A 20,455-nucleotide genomic window follows, 5' to 3' on the forward strand; every position below is an offset into this window, starting at 1 on the left:
GTCAGAGGCAGAAAGATATGGTTTGGCTGGGCTTCTATCCAAATCTCATCTTGAATTGTAATTCCCACAATTCCCAAGTGTCATGGGAGGAAACTAGTGGGAGGTAATTGAATCATGGGGGCAGGTCTTTCCCGTGCTGTCCTCATAATAGTGAATGAATCTCATGAGATCTGATGGTTTTAAAAATGGAGGTTGCCCTGCACAAGCTCTCTCTTTGCCTGCTCCCGTCCATGTAAGACATGACTTGCTCGTCCTTGCCTTCTTCCATGATTGTGAGGTCTCCCCAGCCATGTGGACCTGTAAGTCCATTAAACCCCTTTCTTTTGTAGATTGCCCAGTCTTGGGTATGTCTTTATCAGCAGTGTGAAAACAAACTAATACAATGGGTGAGGGCGTGATGGTGCAGACAGCATACATGAGTGCACATCCCACCTCTGTCACTTTTAGCTGTGCCTCATAACCTCTCTGTGTCTCCTATAATAGGAGCATAATAATGGTATCTGGCTTGTAAGATGAAAGAATTTTTTACATGTAAGGAGCTTGGAATGGTGCTTGGCAAGCATTCTACAATATTAGTTATTGCTTTATTATTATTTTTTTAAAATAATTATACATTGCATGGGGGATATTTACTTACAGACAAAGAAGCCAGGCCTGGAGTGCCTAGCTGTATATACTGTCATTGTCATCTACCACATGAACATGTGTCATGTGGTCCAAAGAGAGCCATTCACTGCTCCCACAAAATCATCCTCAACCCAGGGTTATCAAGCTACGAGCAAGATTCTCTGCCTCATGTCAGATAAAAATGACTGGCATTTCTGTTACCACCTGCACACTTTTCTTACCATTTTATATTTAAATGATTAATATTTTCTTAAATATATTTGTATGAAAAGCAAACTCTTTTCCACCTCCAAAAATGAAAATCAGTCTTATCCATACATAGAAGACAGCCAGGAAAACTATAAATGTGTTTTGTGTGTGTGTGTGTGTGTATACATATATATTACTCTTATGGATTGCTTTTGCCACTGCACATGGTTGAGCTTGTGGCTTGCCATTGTTTAGAAGCTTTCCAGCAAGAGAGAAGTGCTGATGACATACCTGGGCCAAAGGAAGGCTTGATCCATGGACACTTTCTCTTGAGGGGTTGGTTGGATTCAGATCAGTGCAAATTCTCAGCTCTGTGACTTGAACCAATTACTTTAACTCTGTAGCAGCCGTCTGTTTAGTAATACAGGTTCATAAATAGTATTTTTCTTTAAGATCACAAAGCAAGTGGTTAAGACACCGGCACAGACTCAATGTTATGCATTGAGCCTGGAATATTGAAGAGATCAGCAATATTGAAGAGAAACAACCATTTATCTTGCTTTTTATTTTTTTAGAGACGTTTACTCCCTATGTTGCCCAGGCTGGACTCGAACTCCTAGTCTCAAGTGATCCTCCCAAGTAGCTGGGACTACAGCAGTAAGCGCCACCTCGCCCAGCTTGCTTTTTAATTTAAAGCAGGGTCTGCATATCATCTGAAGTCATCTCTCTTTGGGGACATCCCGCATGTTCAGAACTGCCATCCGGTATTGTGGTGGCCCTAAGGCTGTGGGGAGCGTGGAGACTTATACGCAAAGGAGGATCTGGATAAATGTGCCCGCACATCCTCAAAGGCGAGGCGAATGGACGAGAGAGAGAGGCTGACCCGTGTTCCCCGTGTTACTATGTACGGAGGAGCGGGTCCGAGGGACCGCGGTGTGGACAGGGACAGGCAAGGCGGGAGACGAGGAGAAACGAAAGCCACATCGGTGGCGGATGTTCTGCACACAACTCGCTAGCTACCGCACGTTCCCCACTCCGCACTCAGCCGATCCCGGGACGGGAGCAGAAGGGCTGCACTGGGACTCCTGGACAGGTCGAGCTGAAAACTGCGGGGCGAGGGGTGGGGTGGAGACGCCCGCGACGTCAAGGTCGGCGTCCCGGAACACGCTGGGAGGAGGGTGTAAGGCAACCTCGGGGAAACTGGGAACGGCGGCCTGGACTTCGGGAACGCCGCGTACCGCCGGGCGCACAGCCCATCCCGCGTGAACAGGCGCCAAAGGGGCGGTCCCGCGGTGCGCACCGCTCAGAACTCAGGGGATGGTGCGCCCGGCCCTTCTGCTGCGCACAGCCCAGCCTAGGATCGCCGGCGGAGCGGACTCAGCGGGCCGGGTGCAGGCGCAGAGCTGGGCCTCTGCGCCCGGCCCGACCTCCGTCTATAAATGGAGCAGCCGGGTGCAGGGCTCCAGTGAGCTTTCCAACTGCCTGACTGCTTGTTTACCTTACCGGTGGGAGCTCCAGCATCTCTTTGGCTCGAAATGGACCCCAACTGCTCCTGCGCCACTGGTAAGGGAAGCTCTGAGCCCTGGAAGCCCCATTTGCCAGCCCTGTTACAGGGGGTCTCTGGGTTTCAGGAGGTCTCATTTAAAGTTCTGAGCGACGGGGACTCCATTACTTCGTTAGGTGCTTTCTTCCTGATCACGCCTCTGAGAGCACTGCCCTCATCCCTGGGCCTCTACGTCAGAGTTAAGGACACTGAGGCTCAAGGCTGAACTGCTCCACATCTCCCAGTTGGTCAGGGTCCTGCTGGCTGGGTCCCAATTCTCTGTCCAGGTTCTGAGCAATCAGGGTGGATAGGGGGCTGGAGACATTGAGTCTTCAGGGTTCAGGACAGAAGGTTCTGGCTCGCAATCTCAGTATTCCTGGGTTGGGTCTGGACGTGGGACCTTCCTGGTGGGGTAAACAGGAGGGTACTTGCCCTTCCCAGTGTGAGTGGAGAGGACATAGGGCTTCTGTTCCTCTGTCCTGAGTGGGAAAGGAGCTCTGAGGGCTAGCCCTGCACAGAGGAGGGGGCACTGGACACTCATTGACCCACTGCTGTACCTTCTGCATCTCACTCACTGGCCACTGCGTTTTTCTCTTCCTTGCAGGTGGCTCCTGCACGTGCGCCGGCTCCTGCAAGTGCAAAGAGTGCAAATGCACCTCCTGCAAGAAGAGTGAGTGCGGGGCCATCTCCAGGAATCTGGGGCTGTGGCTAAGATTGGGAGAGAACTCAAGGCTGGCCCTGAGTGCATCCTTCTGGGGAACTGGGATTTCTTTGCCCCTGTTAGCCATGTCATTCCCTCTCCAGGCTTTCTGCCGTGAGTTCAGATGGAGCAGGGAAACATGTTTCTCTTGGGACACAAACCTCAACTGTACCCCCTATGGTTTCAGAACAGAGCTGTGCCAGACAAAAAAAGCATCCTCTGGGTCTGGCGTCTCAGCTCGAGCCAGGCCTGCTATTGGGGCAGGGAGGTGCCTGGTCCAGTCTACTGTCACCTCTCACTCTCCCCTTCTTCCCCAGGCTGCTGCTCCTGCTGCCCCGTGGGCTGTGCCAAGTGTGCCCAGGGCTGTGTCTGCAAAGGGGCGTCGGAGAAGTGCAGCTGTTGTGCCTGATCCGTGGGGACAGCTCTGCTTCCAGCTGTAAATAGAGCAAACTTCACAACCTGGATTTTTTTTTTTTAATACAACCCTGAGCCATTTTCTGCATTTCTTTTTATATTAAATATGTGAATGGCAATAAAAGAATTTTGACTTGAATCTTACTCTGTTCTTCTTTGTGCACCTTGGAAAAAAATGGACTGGGTTGGGTGTTAAACCAGGAGTTTAGAGACCAGGCTCTGGATGGAAATGGGAGCCACCAACAATGTGAACACCTTCAGGCCAGCTACTGAGTTTACACTTTAATAAAATGGTATTGCACTGTGCACACCATATGGGTGGGAGTCATACATGATTGCTTCCTGTCCCATGTCAATGTGGCACAGAAACTTCATTCATCATTTTTATTTTCTGATTTTCTTGCCCAACTTCAGATCCAAATTGGATTTTAGGCTTAAAAGTAGTACAGTGCTGGAACCCAACTCCTCAGTTCCTTGAATCCTACGTGGGTGCCATGATCTGGATGTTTTGTCAGTGCCAAATCTCATGTTGAAATGTGTCCTCCAATATTGGAGATGGGATCTAGTGGGAGGTTTCAGGGTCATGAGGACAGATCCCTAAAGAATGGCTTGGTGCCATCCCACGGTGAAGAGTGAGTTCTTCCTCTGGTAGGTCACTCCGGAGCTGGCTGTTTAAAAGAGCCAGACACCGTCCCCTTTTCTCTGTTGTTCCCTGTCTCCCCACATGTTGTGCCTGTTCTCCCTTGGTCTTTGACCAGGATTGCAGGCTTCCTGCAGCCCTCACCAAAGGCAGATGCCTGTACCAGACTTATGCACAGCCTGCAGAAGCGGAAGTCATAACAAACTTTCCTTTGTAAATTACCTAGTTTCAGGGATTCCCTTATAGCAACGCAAACAGGCTAACACAATGGGGCTTTTCAAACACTGTGGTGAAGGGACAGTTTTTATTTCCTATCTATCACAGGCTTAAACCTTGGTAAATGTAATAGTATTGATTATGGAGATAATGAAATACAACATAAAATACAAAAGTCATTTTTCAGATTCAATGAGAAATAATCCAATAAATAGCCGGGCTTGGTGGCTCACACCTGTAATCCCAGCACTTTGGGAGACTGAGGTGGGCAGATTATGAGGTCAGGAGATCCAGACCATCCTGGCTAACATGATGAAACCCCGTCTCTACTAAAAATACAAAAAAATTAGCCGTATGTGGTGGCAGGCGCCTGTAGTCCCAGCTACTAAGGAGGCTGAGGCAGGAGAATGGCGTGATCCAGGGAGGCAGAGTTTGCAGTGATCCAAGATCACACCACTGCACTCTGGGCGACAGAACGAGACTCCGTCTCAAAAAAAAAAAAAAAATTCAATAAATGAATAACAGGAAATGAAAGATGTACAAACTTTGAACATATGATGATGTGCATTGCAGACCAGAAATAGCAAACTAGACCAGTTGTGGTGGCTCAGGCCTCTAATCCCAGCACTTTGGGAGGCCACGGTGGGTGTAACACTTGAGGCCAGGAGTTCAAGACCACCCTGGCCAACATGATGAAACCTCGTCTCTACTAAAAATACAAAAATTAATTGGTCATGATAGCATGTAATCCCAGATACTCGGGAGGCTGAGGCAGAAGAGTCACTTGAACGCCGGAGGCGGTGTTTGCAGTGAGCCACGACTGCGACACTGGACTCCAGCCTGGGCAACAGACTCCCTGTTGTGACTGGGCTCTGAATCTTTGGAAATTCCTCCCAAACTCAGGCTGAATTTGTCCTTCTTTCAAATTTCAGCCCTTGACTACTTCCAACCAGTAAAGTCACTGGGAATATGGAAGGACATGCCCAGCATGTCCCTGGCAAAATGAAGTCTGTGTGATCATGGGTTCCACATGAAATACTTCATGTCTGCCCATGCAGGAATGACAGCGGATTCTGCAGTTTGGAGGATGCAGTGGTGCTCAGTAGGAAGTAATGAGGCCCTGGTTGACTTGTAATTAAAGCCAACAATAAGCTTCCCTGGCTATGTGGAGGAAATGCTATTTGACGTTCAGTCAAAGAGGAAGATGATCCTCCTGGCCTAGAGGTCAGGAGCACGTTTGCCCACTGCTTCCCTGTGAAGAGGAGATTTCAGAAGGCAGCTTGCAGCTAGGGTGTGGGTTTTGGTGTCAGGCAGTCCTGGTTCACAGCCCACCTCAGTATGTACTGGCTGTGTGGCCTGAGTGCATCACTGAAACTCTCTGAATCTCCAGTTCCTTATTTGTAGAAACCAGATTATATCTCAAAGCAGGGATTAAATGACAGCATGGTCTGGCCCCTGGATAGGGTTTAATAAATAGTAGCAGTTATGATCATTCTCTATACACTGGTTTTTTTGGAAAATGAATCCTGTTAAATCCCAAAGCCAAGAGAAACCTTATGGGTTTGAAAGCATTGGTGTGGATTGGATGCTGGGAATGGAATTGCAACCAAGCTGACCCTGCCAGGAGGAGTGTGGATGACCTTCTACAGAAAATGTTTTTCAATAAGATGCTGCCCCCACCTTTGAGCAGACATAAAATCAGTTCCCATCCTTCATATCATCTGATCACATGACCTCAGGGATGACAGCCACAGGCCTCAAGACTGGGACAGCAAATATGCAGGGCCTGGAGTGCTTATGTTGTCTTCCAGATTAGTTAAGTAACATATCAAATGTCACATAGCTCAGAAATGAAGGGATGAATGAACCTATGCTACACCTGGCCTGTGGTCCTGGCTACAGCTGGTAGATTATGATGCCATTGGATGCTAAATCTTGCCTATCTAAGTTCAAAGATATCAAGGCTCTTTGGGATGGAGGAACGTTGCTCTTGGCTTGACAGATGAGAACTGAAGCCCAGAGAGGCCACAGAGCTGTGCATGACTGTCCACAGAGTGCACTTCCTACTGCTGCTTCTGTGCTAGGTTTTCCCTGTCCTTATCATTCATGTAACTTGGTGGCAGAGGGTGATGGGCGAGTATGATGCTGCGGTCAGCATGCATGAGTGCAAATCCCACCTCTGTTACTTTTAGCTGCATGACACAACCTGTTTATGACTCAGTCTCCTCACTGTACAAGGGGCATAATACTAACTTCTGGCTTATAGGATTAAAGGATTTAGTGCCTATAGGCAACTCTGAATGGTGTGAGGGTGGGTGCTCTACAATATTAGCTATTGCTTTTCTTAAATAATTTTATGGAGCATGTGAGATATTTATTTATTTATTTGCACACAGAGACCTGGAGTGCTCAGCTGTGTATCCTGTTATTCTCATCTACCACATGAGCACATGTCCTGTGGTCCAGAGAAAGCCATTCAGTGTTCCCACAAAATTGTAATCAACACTAGGGTTATAAAGCTATGAGCAAGACTCTGTGCTTCATGTCAGATACAGAAGAATGACTGCCCTTTCTATTACCACCTGCATCATCTGTTAGTTGATATTTTACACTGAAATGGTTAATACTTTCATAAACATATTTTTATGAAAATCAAACTCCTTTCCATCAGAGAAAGTGAAAATCAATCTTGTCCCACACATGGAAGATAGCCCCAAATTAATGTGTGTGTGCGTGTGTGTGTATTACACATATGGATGGCTTTTGCCACTGTCCATCATAGAGCTGGTAGCTTCCTGTTGTTTATTTGGGGTTTTTTCTCTATTTTTTGAGACAGATTTACATCTTCTTCGCCCAGCTGGAGTGCAATGGCCCAAGCTGCCACCTCTGCCTCCCGGGTTCAAGTGATTTTCCTGCCTCAACCACCTGAGCAGCTGGGATTACAGGCAACCACCAGCACACCAGGATAATTTTTGTATTTTTAGTGGAGACAGGGTTTTACCATGTTAGCCAGGCTGGTCTCCAACTCCTGACCTCAGTTGATTCATCCGCCTCCGCCTTCCTAACTGCTGGGATTACAGGTGTGAGCAGCTGGGCCCGCCCCTGTTGTTTAGAATATTTCCAGCAATAGAGAAGTGTTGACCACATACCTGGGCCAAAAGAAGGCTTGATCATGGACAGTTTCCTTTAAGAGGCTGGCTGGATTTAAATCAGTGCACAACTGTTTACCTCTGTGACGACCAGTCAGTTACTTGGACATTTCGTTTGTAGTCCCCTGATTAGCAAAACGGGTTCATAACTAGTATTTCCCTTTAGGATTGCTGTGAGGATTCAAAGAATGAAAGAGATTAAAAGGGAATAGAATAGACGCCATGTTATGCAACAGTCAGGTATACTGAAGAGAAATAACTGGATGTCTTGCTTTTTAATTTTATTTTTTTAGAGACGTTGACTCTCTATGTGAACTAGGCATGACTGGAACTCCTGAGCTCAGGTGATCCTCCCACCTCAGTCTCCTAAGTAGGTGGGACTACAGCTTCCCACCACCTTCCCCACCTTGCTTTTTAATTTAAATCAGGGTCTGCATATTATCTGAAGTCATCTCTCTTTGGGGACATCCCACATGTCCAGAACTGCCAGTCGGCAGTGGGGGTGGCCCATTAGGCTGTGGGGAGCATGGAGACTTATCTGCAAAGGAGGACCTGGACAAATGTGCCCACACATCCTCTCAGGCGAGGAGAATGGACGGGAGAGAGAGGCTGACCCGTGTTCCCCGTGTTGCTGTGTACGGAGGAGGGGGTCCGAGGGACAGCGGTGTGGACAGGGACAAGCAAGGCGAGGGCGAGGAGAAACGAAAGTCACATCGGTGGCTGGTGTTCTGCACACAGCTCGCTCGCTACCTCCCGCTCCTCGCTCCGCACTCAGCCGATCCGGGGACGGGAGCAGGAGGGCTGCACCCGGACTCCGGGACAGGCCCAGCTGAAAATGACTGGGCGAGGGGTGGGGTGGAGACGCCCGCGACGCCAAAGCTGGGGTCCCGGAACGCGCGGGGAGGAGGGTGGAAGGCAACTTGGGAGAAACTGGGAAAGGCGCCCAGGACCTCGGGGACACCCCGCACAGCCGGGCGCACAGCCCCTCCTGCGCGAACCGGCGCCCAAGGGGCGGTCACGCAGCGCGCCCCGAGCAGAGCTCAGTGGGTAGTGCCCCCTGCCCTTCTGCGGCGCACAGCCCAGCCCAGGACTGCGGGCGGCACAAACACAGCGGGGCGGCTGCAAGCAAGGGGCAGGTCTTCTGCGCCCGGCCCACTCGCGTGAACATAAAAGCTGCCGCAGGCTGTGGGGCTCCACCACGCCCTTCACCAGCGCCTGGCCGTCTGCTCATTTGTCGCTTGAGATCTCCAGCCTTACCGTCGCTCGAAATGGACCCCAACTGCTCCTGCACCACTGGTAAGAGAAGCCCGACTCTGTGCCCTGGGATTCCGGTTTCCCAGCCCAAGTACAGAGGGTCTCTGGGTTTTAGGAGGTCGCATTTTAAGTTCTGAGCAGAAGGAGCCTCGTTTACTTCCTTAGGTGCGTTCTTGCTGATCACGCCCCTGAGAGCACTGCCCTCCCCGCTGGACCTCTAAGTCAGACTTAAGGATACTGAGGCACAAGGCAGTCCTGCTCCACATCACCCAGTTGGTCAGGGTCCTGCTGTCTGGGCCCCAGTGTTCTCCTCCAGGCTCTGAGCAATCAGGGTGGATGGGGGGCTTAGAGACATTGAGTCTTCAGGGTTCAGGACAGAAGGTTGTGGCTCGCAATCTCAGTATTCCTGGGTGGGGTGTGCAGCTGGGACCTTCCTAGTGGGGTGAAACAGGATGGTGCTTGCCCTTCCCAGCGTGAGCGGAGAGGACATGGGGTTCTGTTCCTCTGCCCTGAGTGGGAAAGGAGCTCTGAGGGCTGGCCCTGCACAGAGGATGGGGCACTGGAGACCCATTGATCCACTGCTGTACCTTCTGCATCTCACTCACTGCCCACTGCCTTTTTCTTTTCCTTGCAGGTGTCTCCTGCACCTGCGCCGGTTCCTGCAAGTGCAAAGAGTGCAAATGCACCTCCTGCAAGAAGAGTGAGTGCGGGGCCATCTCCAGGAATCTGGGGCTGTGGCTAAGGTTGGGAGGGAACTCAAGGCTGGCCCTGAGTGCCTGCTTCTGGGGAACTGGGCTTCCTTTTGCCCCCGTTGGCCATGTCGTTCCCTCTCCATGCTTTCTGCCCTGAGTTCAGATGGGGCAGGGAAGCATGTTTCTCTTAGGACACAATCCCCAACTGTACCCCCTATGGTTTCAGAACAGAGCTGTGCCACACGAAAAAGCATCCTCTGGGTCTGGCGTCTGAGCTTGAGCCAGGTTTGCTATTGGGACAGGGAGGTGCCTGGTCCAGTCTACTGCCACCTCTCACTCTCCCCTTCTTCCCCAGGCTGCTGCTCCTGCTGCCCCGTGGGCTGTGCCAAGTGTGCCCAGGGCTGTGTCTGCAAAGGGGCATCGGAGAAGTGCAGCTGCTGTGCCTGATGTGGGGACAGCTCTGCTCCCAGTTGTAAATAGAGCAACCTGCATAACCTGGGTTTTTTTTTTAATACAACCCTGAGCCATTTTCTGCATTTCTTTTTATGTTAAATATGTGAATGGCAATAAAAGAATTTTGACTTGAATCTTACTCTGTTCTTCTTTGTGTGTCTTGGAAAAAATGGACTGGGGTGGGGGTTAAACCGGGAGTTTAGAGACCAGTCTCTGAATGGAAATGTGAGCCACTAATAATGTGAACACCTTCAGCGCAGCCAGGATACCTTACTGAGTTTATACTTCTGTAAAATGGGATTGCACTGTGCACACCATATGGGTGGGGACCATACATGATCGCTTCCAGTCTCATGCCAAATGTAGCACAGAAACTGCATCCCTCATTTTTATTTTCTGATTTTCCTGCCCAACCTGATTCACATTGGATTTGAGGCTTAAAAGTGGCTACAGTGCTGGCACTTAACTCCTCAGTTCCTTCAATCCTTCAACGGTGCTCTGATTTGCATGTTTTGTCACTGCCAAATCTCATGTTCAAATCTGACTTCCAATATTGCAGGTGAAGCCAAGTGGGAGCTTTTGAGGTCATGAGGACAGATCCCTAAAGAATGGCTTGGTGCCATCCCATAATGAAGTGTGGTCTCTCACTCTGGTAGGTCACTCCAGAGCCGGCTTTTTAAAAGAACCAGGTACCGCCACCTTCTCCCTCTTGCTCCCTGTCTCTCCACGTGATGTACCTGCTCCCCGTTGGTCTTCTGCCAGGATTGCAGGCTTCCTGTGGCCCTCATCAGAGGCAGATGCCTGCACCACACTCTGCACAGCCTGCAGAAGCGGCAGTCACAACAAACTTCTTTTCTATATAAATTACCTAGTCTCAGGGATTCCATTAGAGCAATGCAAACAGGCTAGCACAATGGGGCTTTTCAAACACTTTGGTGAAGGACAGTTTTTATTTCCTATCCATCACAGACTTAAACCTTGGTGAATGTAATAGTATCGATCATGGAGATAATGAAATAAAACATCAAAAAACAAAACCCATTTTTTAGATCCAACGGTAAAAAATTCAATAAATCCATAAAGAAATAATAGGAAAATGAAAGATGTACAAACTTTGAACATATGATGACGTGCATTGCAGACCAGAAACAGCAAACTAGACCAGGCATGGTGGCTCAGGCCTGTAAACCCAGCACTTTGGGAGGCCAAGGTGGGTGGATAACTTGAGACTGGCAGTTGAAGACCGGTCTGGGCAACATGATGAAACGTCATCTCTACTAAAAATACAAAAAATAAATCGGGCATGATGGCATGCGTCTGTAATCCCAGCCACTCAGGTGGCTGAGGCATAAGAGCTGCTTGAACCCCAGAGGCGGAGGTTGTGGTGCACAACGATTGTGCCACTGCAGCCCAGCCTGGGCAACTGAGACTCGGTCCCAAAACAAGAAAAGAAAGGAAACAGCAAACTGGCCCCAGTGTGTGGCTCTCACACCTTGAGCAGCACTGCCCAGCACATCCCCACAAGGAACCATCAGGCTTAGTCTGACAGGACACTCGCTGACCCCTGAGAGCTCCCTGTTGTGACTGGGCTCTGAATCTTTGGAAATTCCTCCCAAACTCAGGCTGAATTTGTCCTTCTTTCCAATTTCAGCCCTTGACTACTTCCAACCAGTAAAGTCACTGGGAATATGGAAGGACATGCCCAGCACGTCCCTGGCAAAATGAAGTCTGTGTGATCATGGGTTCCACATGAAATACTTCATGTCTGCCCATGCAGGAATGACGGCGGATTCTGCAGTTTGGAGGGTGTGGTGGTGCTCAGTAGGAAGGAGTGAGGCCCTGGCTGACTTGTAATTAAAGCCAACAATCAGTTCCCCTGGCTATGTGGAGGGAACGCTATTTGATGTTCAATCAAAGAGGAAGATGATCCTTCTGTCCTGGAGGTCAGGACCACGCTTGCTCACTGCTTCCCTGTGAAGAGGAGATTTCAGAAGGCAGTCTGTGCCTAGGGCACGGGTTTTGGTGTCAGGCAGTCCTGGTTCACAGCCCATCTCACCATGTACTGGCTGTGTGGCCTGAGTGCATCACTGAAACTCTCTGAACCTCCAGATCCTTATTTGTAGAAAGCAGATTATATCTCAATGCAGGGATTACACGACAGCATAATCTGGACCCTGGCTAGGGTTTAATAAAATGAAGCAATGATGATCATTCTCTCTACACTGCCTTTTTAAGAGAATGAAGCCTGTTAAATCCCAAAGCTAAGAGAAATCTTATGGGTTTGAAAGCACTGCTGTGAATTGGATGCTGGGAATCGGACTGCAACCTGGTTGACCCTGCCAGGAGGAGTGTGGCGACATTCTGTGGAAAGTGCTTTTCAATAAGATGCTGCCCCCACCTTTGAGCAGACATAAAATCCATTCCCATCCTTCATATCATCTGATCACATGACCTCCGGAACGACAGCCACAGGCCTCAAGACTGGGACAGCAAATATGCAGGGCCTGGAGTGCTTATGTTGTCTTCCAGATCAGTTAAGTAACCTACCCAATGTCACATAGCTCAGATGTGAAGGGATGAATGAACCTATGCTACACCTGGCCTGTGGCCCTGGCCACAGCTGGTAAATTATGATGCCACTGGATGCTAAATCTTCTCTATCTCAGTTCAAAGATACAAAGACTCTTTGGGATGGATGAATGTTGCTCTTGGGTTGACAGATGAGAAGTGAAGCCCAGAGAGGCCACAGAGCTGTGCTTGACTGTCGACAGAATGCACTTCCTATTGCTGCCTCTGTGCTAGATTTTTGGTGTCCTTATCTTTCATGTGACTTGCAGAGGGTGGTGGGTGAGTGCATGATGCTGCCATCAGCATGGATAAGTGCAAATCCCACCTCTGTTACCTTTAGCTGCATGACACAACCTCTCTGTGGTTCAGTCTCCTCCACTGTACAAGGGGTATAATATTAACCTCTGGCTTATAGGATTAAAGGATTTAATACATATAAGGAACTTAGAATGGTACAAGGGGTGGGTGATCTACAACATTAGCTATTGCTTTTCTTGTTCATTTTATGGAGCATAGGGGATATTTATTTATTTGCACACAAAGGTCTAGAGGTGCTCAGCTGTGTATCCTGTTATTCTCATCTACCACACGAGCACGTCCTGTGGTCTAAAGAGAGCCATTCAGTGTTCCCACAAAATTGTAATCAACACTAGGGTTATAAAGCCATGAGGAGGATTCTTTGCTTCATGTCAGATACAGAAGAATGACTGCCATTTCTGTTACCATCTGCACCATCTTTTAGTTAATACTTTATGTCGGAATGATCAATACTTATTAAACATATTTTTATGAAAAGCAAATTATTTTCAACCTAAGAAAATGAAATTCGATCTTGTCTCACACATGGAAGTTAGCCCCAAATTATTGTGCCTGTGTGTGTAAGTGTGTGCGTGTTACACTTATGGATTGCTTTTGCCCCTGTCCTTCGTAAAGCTGGTAGCTTCCTGTTGTTTATTTGAGGGTTTTTGTTTTTTTGTTTTTGTTTTTGTTTTTGATATAGAGTTTTACCCCTGTCAGCCAGCTGGAGTACAATGGCCCAACCTGCCACTTCTGCCTCCCAGGTTGAAGCGATTTTCCTACGTAAGCCTCCTCAGTAGCTGGGATTACAGGCGACCGCTACCATGCCAGGATAATTTTTGTATTTTTGGTGGAGACAGGGTTTCGCCATGTTAGCCAGGCTGGTCTCGAACTCCTGATCTCAGGTGATTCATCTGCTTCAGCCTTCCTAAGTGCTGGGATTACAGGTGGGGGCCAAGGTGCCTGTCCCCTGTTGTTTAGAAGATTTCCAGCAATAGAGAAGTGTTGACCACATACCTATGCCAAAGGAAGGCTAGATCATAGGCACTTTCCTTTAAGAGGCTGGCTGGATTTAAATCAGTGCACAACTGTTTGCCTCTGTGACGACCAGTCAGTTACTTGGACATTTCCTTTGTAGTCCCCTGATTAGCAAAACGGATTCATAACTAGTATTTCCCTTTAGGATTGCTGTGAGGATTCAAAGAATGAAAGTGATTAGAAAGGAACTGGTGTAGACTCAATGTCATGCAATAGTCAGTTATACTGAAGAGAAATAACTGGATGTCTTCCTTATTATTTTAGAGACACTGACTCCCTATGTGGACTAGGCTGGACTCCAACTCCTGAGCTCAGGTGATCCTCCCGCCTCAGCCTCCTAAGTAGCTGCCACTACAGCTTCCTGCCACCTTCCTCATCTTGCTTCTTAATTTAAATCAGGGTCTGCATATCATCTGAAGTCATCTCTCTTTGGGGACATCCCACATGTCCAGAACTGCCAGCCGGCAGTGGGGGTGGCCGACTAGGCTGTGGGGAGCATGGAGACTTATCTGCAAAGGAGGACCTGGACAAATGTGTCCACACATCCTTTAAGGCGAGGAGAATGGACGGGAGAGATAGAGGCCGACCCTTGTTCCCCGTGTTGCTGTGTACGGAGGAGCGGGTCTGAGGGACCGCGGTGTGGAAGGGGACAGGCAAGCGGGAGGCGAGGAGAAAAGAAAGCCCTATCGGTGGCGGATGCTCTACACACAACTCCCTCGCTACCGCCAGCTCCCCGCTCCGTACTCAGCCAGTCCCGGGACTGGCGCAGGAGGGCTGCACCCGGACTCCGGCACAGGCCCAGCTGAAAACGGCGGGGCGAGGGGTAGGGTGGAGACACCCGCGACGCCAAAGCTGGGGTCCCGGAAAGCGCGGGGAGGAGGGTGAAAGGCAACTTCGCGGAAACTGGGAAAGGCGGCCAGGACCTCGCGGACACCCCGTACCGCCGGACGCACAGGGACTCCCGTGCGAACGGGCGACAAAGGAGCGGTCCCGCCGCGCGTCCGAGCGGAATGGATGGTACCCCCGGCCCTACTGCTGCGCACAGCCCAGCCCAGAACCGCGGGCAGCGCGAACCCACGGGGGCGGGTGCAAGCGCGGGACAGGGCCTCTGCGCCCGGCCCCCCCACCCCGCCTTGAGCATAAAAGCAGCCGCAGGCTGTGGGGCTCCACCACGCCGTCCACGTGCGCCTTGCAGTCTCTCCATTTCTCGCTTGAGATCTCCAGCCTCACCGCGGCTCGAAATGGACCCCAACTGCTTCTGCGCCACTGGTAAGAGAAGCCCGACTCTGCGCCCTGGGATTCCCATTTCCCAGCCACAGTGCAGAGGGTCTCTGGGTTTGAGGAGGTCGCATTTTAGGTTCGGAGCCGAAGGGGGCTCCTTTACTTCCTTAGGTGCTTTCTACCTGATCACGCCCCTGAGAGCACTGCCCTCCTCCCTGGGCCTCTAAGTCAGAGTTAAGGATACTGAGGCGCAGGGCAGTCCTGCTCCATGTCATCCAGTTGGTCAGGGTCCTGCTGGCTGGGCCCCAGTGTTCTCCAGGCTCTGAGCAATCAGTGTGGAGAGGGGACTAGACGCATAGAGTCTTCAGGATTCCGGGACAGAAGGTTGTGGCTCACAATCTCAGTATTCCTGGGTGTGGTGTGCAGCTGGGACCTTCCTGGTGGGGTGAAACAGGAGGGTACTTGCCCTTCCCAGCGTGAGGAAGGAGGACATGGGGCTTCTGTTCCTCTGTCCTGAGTGGGGAAGGAGCTCTGAGGGCTGGCCCTGCACAGAGGAGAGGGCACTAGAGACTCATTGACCCACTGCTGTACCTTCTGCATCTCACTCACTGCCCACTGCGTTTTTCTCTTCCTTGCAGGTGTCTCCAGCGCCTGCGCTGGCTCCTGCAAGTGCAAAGAGTGCAAATGCACCTCCTGCAAGAAGAGTGAGTGTGGGGCCATCTCCAGGAATCTGGACCTGTGGCTAAGGTTGGGAGGGAACCCAAGGCTGACAGTGAGTGCTTCCTTCTGGGGAACTGGGATTTCTTTGCCCTCGTTGCCGTTTCATTCCCTCTCCAGGCTTTCTGCTCTGAGTTCAGATGGGGCAGGGAAGCATGTTTCTCTTGGGACACAAACCCCAACTGTACCCCCTATGGTTTCAGAACAGAGCTGTGCCACACGAAAAAGCATCCTCTGGGTCTGGCGTCTGAGCTTGAGCCAGGCTTGCTATTGGGACAGGGAGGTGCCTGGTCCAGTCTACTGCCACCTCTCACTCTCCCCTTCTTCCCCAGGCTGCTGCTCCTGCTGCCCCGTGGGCTGTGCCAAGTGTGCCCAGGGCTGCGTCTGCAAATGGGCGTCGGAGAAGTGCAGCTGCTGTGCCTGATGTGGGGACAGCTCTGCTCCCAGATGTAAATAGAGCAACCTGCACAACCTGGAGGTTTTTGTTGTTTTTAATATAACCCTGAGTCATTTTCTGCATTTCTTTTTATGTTAAATATGTGAATGGCAATAAAAGAATTTTGACTTGAATCTTACTCGGGTCTTCTTTGTGTGTTTTGGAAAAAACGGAATGGGGAGGGGGTTAAACCGCGAGTTTAGATACCAGGCTCTGGATGGAAATGTGAGCCACTAACATTGTGAAGACTTTCAGACCAGCCAGGTTACTTCACTGAGTTCACACTTCTGTAAAATGGGATTGCACTGTGCACACAATATGGGTGGGGACCATGCATGATCTCTTCCAGTCTCATGCCAAATGTAGCACAGAAACTGCATCCCTCATTTTTATTTTCTGATTTTCCTGCCCAACCTCAGATCCACATTGGATTTGAGGCTTAAAAGTGGCTACAGTGCTGGCACTCAACTCCTCAGTTCTTTGAATCCTACAAGGGTACTATGATTTGGATGTCTTGTCACTGCCAAATCTCATGTTGAAATCTGACTTCCAATATTGCAGGTGGAGTCTGGTGGGAGCTTTTGGGGTCATGAGGACAGATCCCTAAAGAATGGCTTGGTGCCATCCCATGGTGAAGAGTGATCTCTCGCTCTGGTAGGTCACTCTAGAGCTGGCTGTTTAAAAGAGCCAGGCACCGTCCCCCACATCCTCTCAGGCGAGGCGAGTGGACGGGAGAGAGAGGCCGACCCGTGTTCCACGTGCTGCTGTGTACAGAGGAGCGGGTCCCAGGAACCTAGGTGTGGACAGGTACAGGCAAGGCGAGGGCGAGGAGAAACGAAAGTCATATAGGTGGCGGGTGCTCTGCACACAGCTCGCTCTCTACCTCACTCTCCCAGCTCCGCACTCAGCCAATTCGGGGACCGGAGCACGAGGCTGTGGCTGCACAGACTTCGGGACAGGCCTAGCTGAAAACTGTGTGAGGAGTGCGGTGGAGACTACCTAGACGCCAAGGCTGGGTTCCTGGAATGCACGGGGACTAGGGTGAAAGGCAACCACGAGGAAACTGGGAAAGGCTGCCAGGACCTCGGGGACGCCGCGTACCCCGGGCGGACAGCCATTGCCGCGTGAGGGGGCGCCAAAGCGTTGGGGTGGTCCCGCGGTCCACACCGAGCAGAACTCAGGGAACTGTGCGCCTGGCCCTTATGCTGTGCACAGCCCAGTCCAGGACCGCTGGCTGGGCCGACTTAGCAGGGCCGGTGCAAGCGCGGGGTGGGGCCTTTGCGCCCGGCCCTCTTCCTCTGACTATAAAAGCAGCCGCTGACTGTGGGGCCCCATCACGCCTTGCACATGCGCCTTATAGCCTCTCAACTTCTTGCTTGGGATCTCCAGCCTCACCGCGGCTCGAAATGGACCCCAACTGCTCCTGTGCCACTGGTAAGGGTTACTGGCTTTCTGGTTCTTCGGGTACCTATTTCCCCAATACAGGATAGACGTCCCTAAGAATAGAGGTGTTTTTTGAGTTGTAACTAAGTGGAGCCATTTATTTCATTGATCTAGTGCTTTTCCTCTCAGCGCCTTCATCACCCCTAGAACATTCCTATTCTAATACCTCCCATTTCAGAGGGGAGAGGACTCAGGCTCATAATTCTCCTGCTCCATGTCACCCAGGTAGTCAGGGGCTGCTAGGCTGAGCACCAGTACTCTGTCCAGTTCCTGGGGTGGATGGGAGACAGGGGTTAGTCAGGGGTTGTTGCCTTTTCAGGATTAAGGACATAAAGCCCATCCTAACCTCTAGGGATAGAAGTAAGGTCAGGCTTCATGGTGCCCTGAGTTGGACAGGAGCTATCTATCAGGCCTGGCAATGCACTCAGTTGGGAGCATTTGTTGACCAACTGCTGTTATCTTCTGCATCAAATTCACTGCTTTTTTCCTCTTCCTTGCAGGTGGCTCCTGCACCTGCTCTGGCTCCTGCAAGTGCAAGGAGTGCAAGTGCACCTCCTGCAAGAAGAGTGAGTGCGGGGCCATCTCCAGGAATCTGGGGCTGTGGCTAAGGTTGGGAGGGAACCCAAGGATGGCCCTGAGTGCTTGCTTCTGGGGAACTGGCCTTCCTTTGTCCCTGTAGGCCATCACTGCCTGTCTAGTCTTCTGTCCTCTCCAGGGCTTATGTGGGATGGGGCAGCTTTCTCAAAGGAAGACCCACTCCAATGTCCACCAGTTGTCTCCTGACAAAACCATGCCATCCTGAAATGATGGTCCTCTGGGGCTGGAGAGAGGGATGGAGATCGGCCTCTGTTGGGGCAAGGAGGTCTCTGGTCGAGTCTGCTCTGACCTCTCACTCTCTCTTCCTCCCCAGGCTGCTGCTCCTGCTGCCCTTTGGGCTGTGCCAAGTGTGCCCAGGGCTGCATCTGCAAAGGGGCCTTGGACAAGTGCAGCTGCTGCGCCTGATGTCAGGATGGCCCTGCTCCCAAGTAAAAATAGAGTGACCCGTAAAATCCAGGATTTTTTGGTTTTTTTGATAAATCTTGACCCATTTGCTACATTCCTTTTTCTGTGAAACATGTGAATCATAATTAAACACTTAGACTTAATTCTGGTTCTGGTTCCTGTTGTGTTTTTTGGAACAAGGGACTGGGGTGGGAGATTGAACTGGGAGTTTAGAGACTGAACTCTGGATGGAAATGTGAGCCCCTAGTTAGTCTGAACGCCTTCAGGAGGCCCCGTTAATTCACTGAGCTTGATCTTCTGTAAAATGCACCTGCACTGTGCTGGATCATATGAGCATGGGGACATACGCGATCAGCTCCAATCATGTTAAATGTGGCACAGGGACTTCTCCATTCCTCATGTTTATTCTCAGGTTTCCCTGACCAAGTTCAGTTCCTCAGCAGATTTTGGCTTGAAAGTGACCCAGTGGGTGGATTCCAGTGCCTGAGCTGCTTGAATCCTACACAGGGCTTCTCAAACTCCATGGCGAAGGGACAGTTTTCATTTTCTATCCATCCCAGATCTAAACCTTTGTAAATAAAGTAATATTGATTATGAAGATAATGAAACACAAAATATAGAACCCACTTTTTACATTTTACACAAAAAAACCCTCAATAAATACATACAGAAATAACAGAAAAATGGAAGATTTACAAACTCTGCACATATGTTCATAGATGATTTGCATTGCAGACTGGAAACAGCAGACTGGCCCCACTGTGGACCACACACCTTCAGCAGCACAGGCCAGGACATTCTCATGAGGAATCATCAGGCTTGGCCTAGCCAGCATCACAGACAACACACTCAGGACACTCGTTGAACCCTGAGAGCTCCCTGTTGGGAGTTGGCTCTGAATCTTTGGAAATTCCTCCCAAGATCCAGGCTGAGGTTGTTCCTCTTTCAAGTTCCATTCCTTGACTACTTCAAACCAGCGTGCTCCCGGGAAGATGCAGTTTGATCACGGGTTGCAGATGAAGTTATTTTGGAATTTAGCTTTTGATTTCATCATCTCCATAATTACTAATACTTTATTTACAGAAGTTCTCAGAACACAGCTATGGCAGATTGTGCAGCTGGCTGAGCATGGTGATGTTCCTTAGGAAGGAAAGAGTCCTGGATTTCTTGTTAATGACAAGTTAGTCCCTCCATTTGTGGAGGGAATACTATTTGATGTTCAATCAAAGAGGAAGATGAGTCTCCTTGCCTAGAAGTCAGGACCATGCTTACCTGCTGCTTCCCTGTGAAGCGATTTCAGAAGGCAGACTGCGCCTAGGGCGTGGGTTTTGTTGTCAGGCAGTCCTAGTTTACAGCCCACTCCACCACTGAATGGCTGCGTGGTTTGGGCAAGTCACCCAAACTCTCTGAGCATCTAGTACCTCATTTGTAGAAAGGAGATTATTCTCAATGCATGGATTAAATGAGAGAGTGGGCCAGGCACAGTGGCTCATGCCTGTAATACCAGCACTTTGGGAGGCAGAGGTGGGAAGGTTGTTTGAGCCCTGGAGTTTGAGACAAGCCTAGGCAACATAGAGAAACCCCGTCTCTACAAAAAAATACAAAATTATATGGCTCTGGTAGCCTGTGTCTGTCTGAGCTACTCTGGAGGCTGAGATGGGAAGATGGCTTAGGTCCAAGATATAGAGGCTGCAGTCAGCCAAGATTGTGCCACTGCACTGCAGGCTATGCAACAGAACGAGACAATGTCTCAAAAAAAAAAAAAAAAAAAAAGAGGAAAAGGAAAAGAAAATGAGAGAGTGGCCTGGCTACTGCCTAGGTTTTAATAAACAAAGGTGATTATGATCATTCTCTCT

At 50.1% G+C, this 20,455-nt stretch overlaps 4 protein-coding genes across 4 annotated transcripts; all 4 read left to right on the forward strand.

Moving 5' to 3' along the window:
- Positions 1 to 1,988: 1,988 nt before the first annotated feature.
- Positions 1,989 to 3,612, forward strand: LOC104664025 (metallothionein-1E). The gene is made up of 3 exons (XM_010365442.1): positions 1,989 to 2,379; positions 2,964 to 3,029; positions 3,377 to 3,612. The coding sequence occupies exons 1-3, from the start codon at positions 2,352 to 2,354 to the stop codon at positions 3,466 to 3,468; spliced, it is 186 nt and encodes a 61-aa protein (XP_010363744.1). The 5' UTR covers positions 1,989 to 2,351; the 3' UTR covers positions 3,469 to 3,612.
- Positions 3,613 to 8,259: 4,647 nt separating this feature from the next.
- On the forward strand, positions 8,260 to 10,016 carry LOC104664026 (metallothionein-1E-like). The gene is made up of 3 exons (XM_010365443.2): positions 8,260 to 8,774; positions 9,367 to 9,432; positions 9,780 to 10,016. The coding sequence occupies exons 1-3, from the start codon at positions 8,747 to 8,749 to the stop codon at positions 9,869 to 9,871; spliced, it is 186 nt and encodes a 61-aa protein (XP_010363745.1). The 5' UTR covers positions 8,260 to 8,746; the 3' UTR covers positions 9,872 to 10,016.
- A 4,841-nt stretch (positions 10,017 to 14,857) lies between these two features.
- Positions 14,858 to 16,195, forward strand: LOC104664027 (metallothionein-1E-like). The gene is made up of 3 exons (XM_010365444.2): positions 14,858 to 15,049; positions 15,640 to 15,705; positions 16,051 to 16,195. The coding sequence occupies exons 1-3, from the start codon at positions 15,022 to 15,024 to the stop codon at positions 16,140 to 16,142; spliced, it is 186 nt and encodes a 61-aa protein (XP_010363746.1). The 5' UTR covers positions 14,858 to 15,021; the 3' UTR covers positions 16,143 to 16,195.
- A 1,276-nt stretch (positions 16,196 to 17,471) lies between these two features.
- LOC104664028 (metallothionein-1E-like) lies at positions 17,472 to 18,740 on the forward strand. Its single transcript, XM_010365445.2, has 3 exons — positions 17,472 to 17,588; positions 18,098 to 18,163; positions 18,508 to 18,740. Exons 1-3 carry the CDS (start codon positions 17,561 to 17,563, stop codon positions 18,597 to 18,599), a joined length of 186 nt encoding a protein of 61 aa, XP_010363747.1. The 5' UTR covers positions 17,472 to 17,560; the 3' UTR covers positions 18,600 to 18,740.
- Positions 18,741 to 20,455: the final 1,715 nt, after the last annotated feature.

This window comes from Rhinopithecus roxellana, chromosome 20 (genome assembly GCF_007565055.1).
Source record: "Rhinopithecus roxellana isolate Shanxi Qingling chromosome 20, ASM756505v1, whole genome shotgun sequence".
NCBI lineage: Eukaryota > Metazoa > Chordata > Mammalia > Primates > Cercopithecidae > Rhinopithecus > Rhinopithecus roxellana.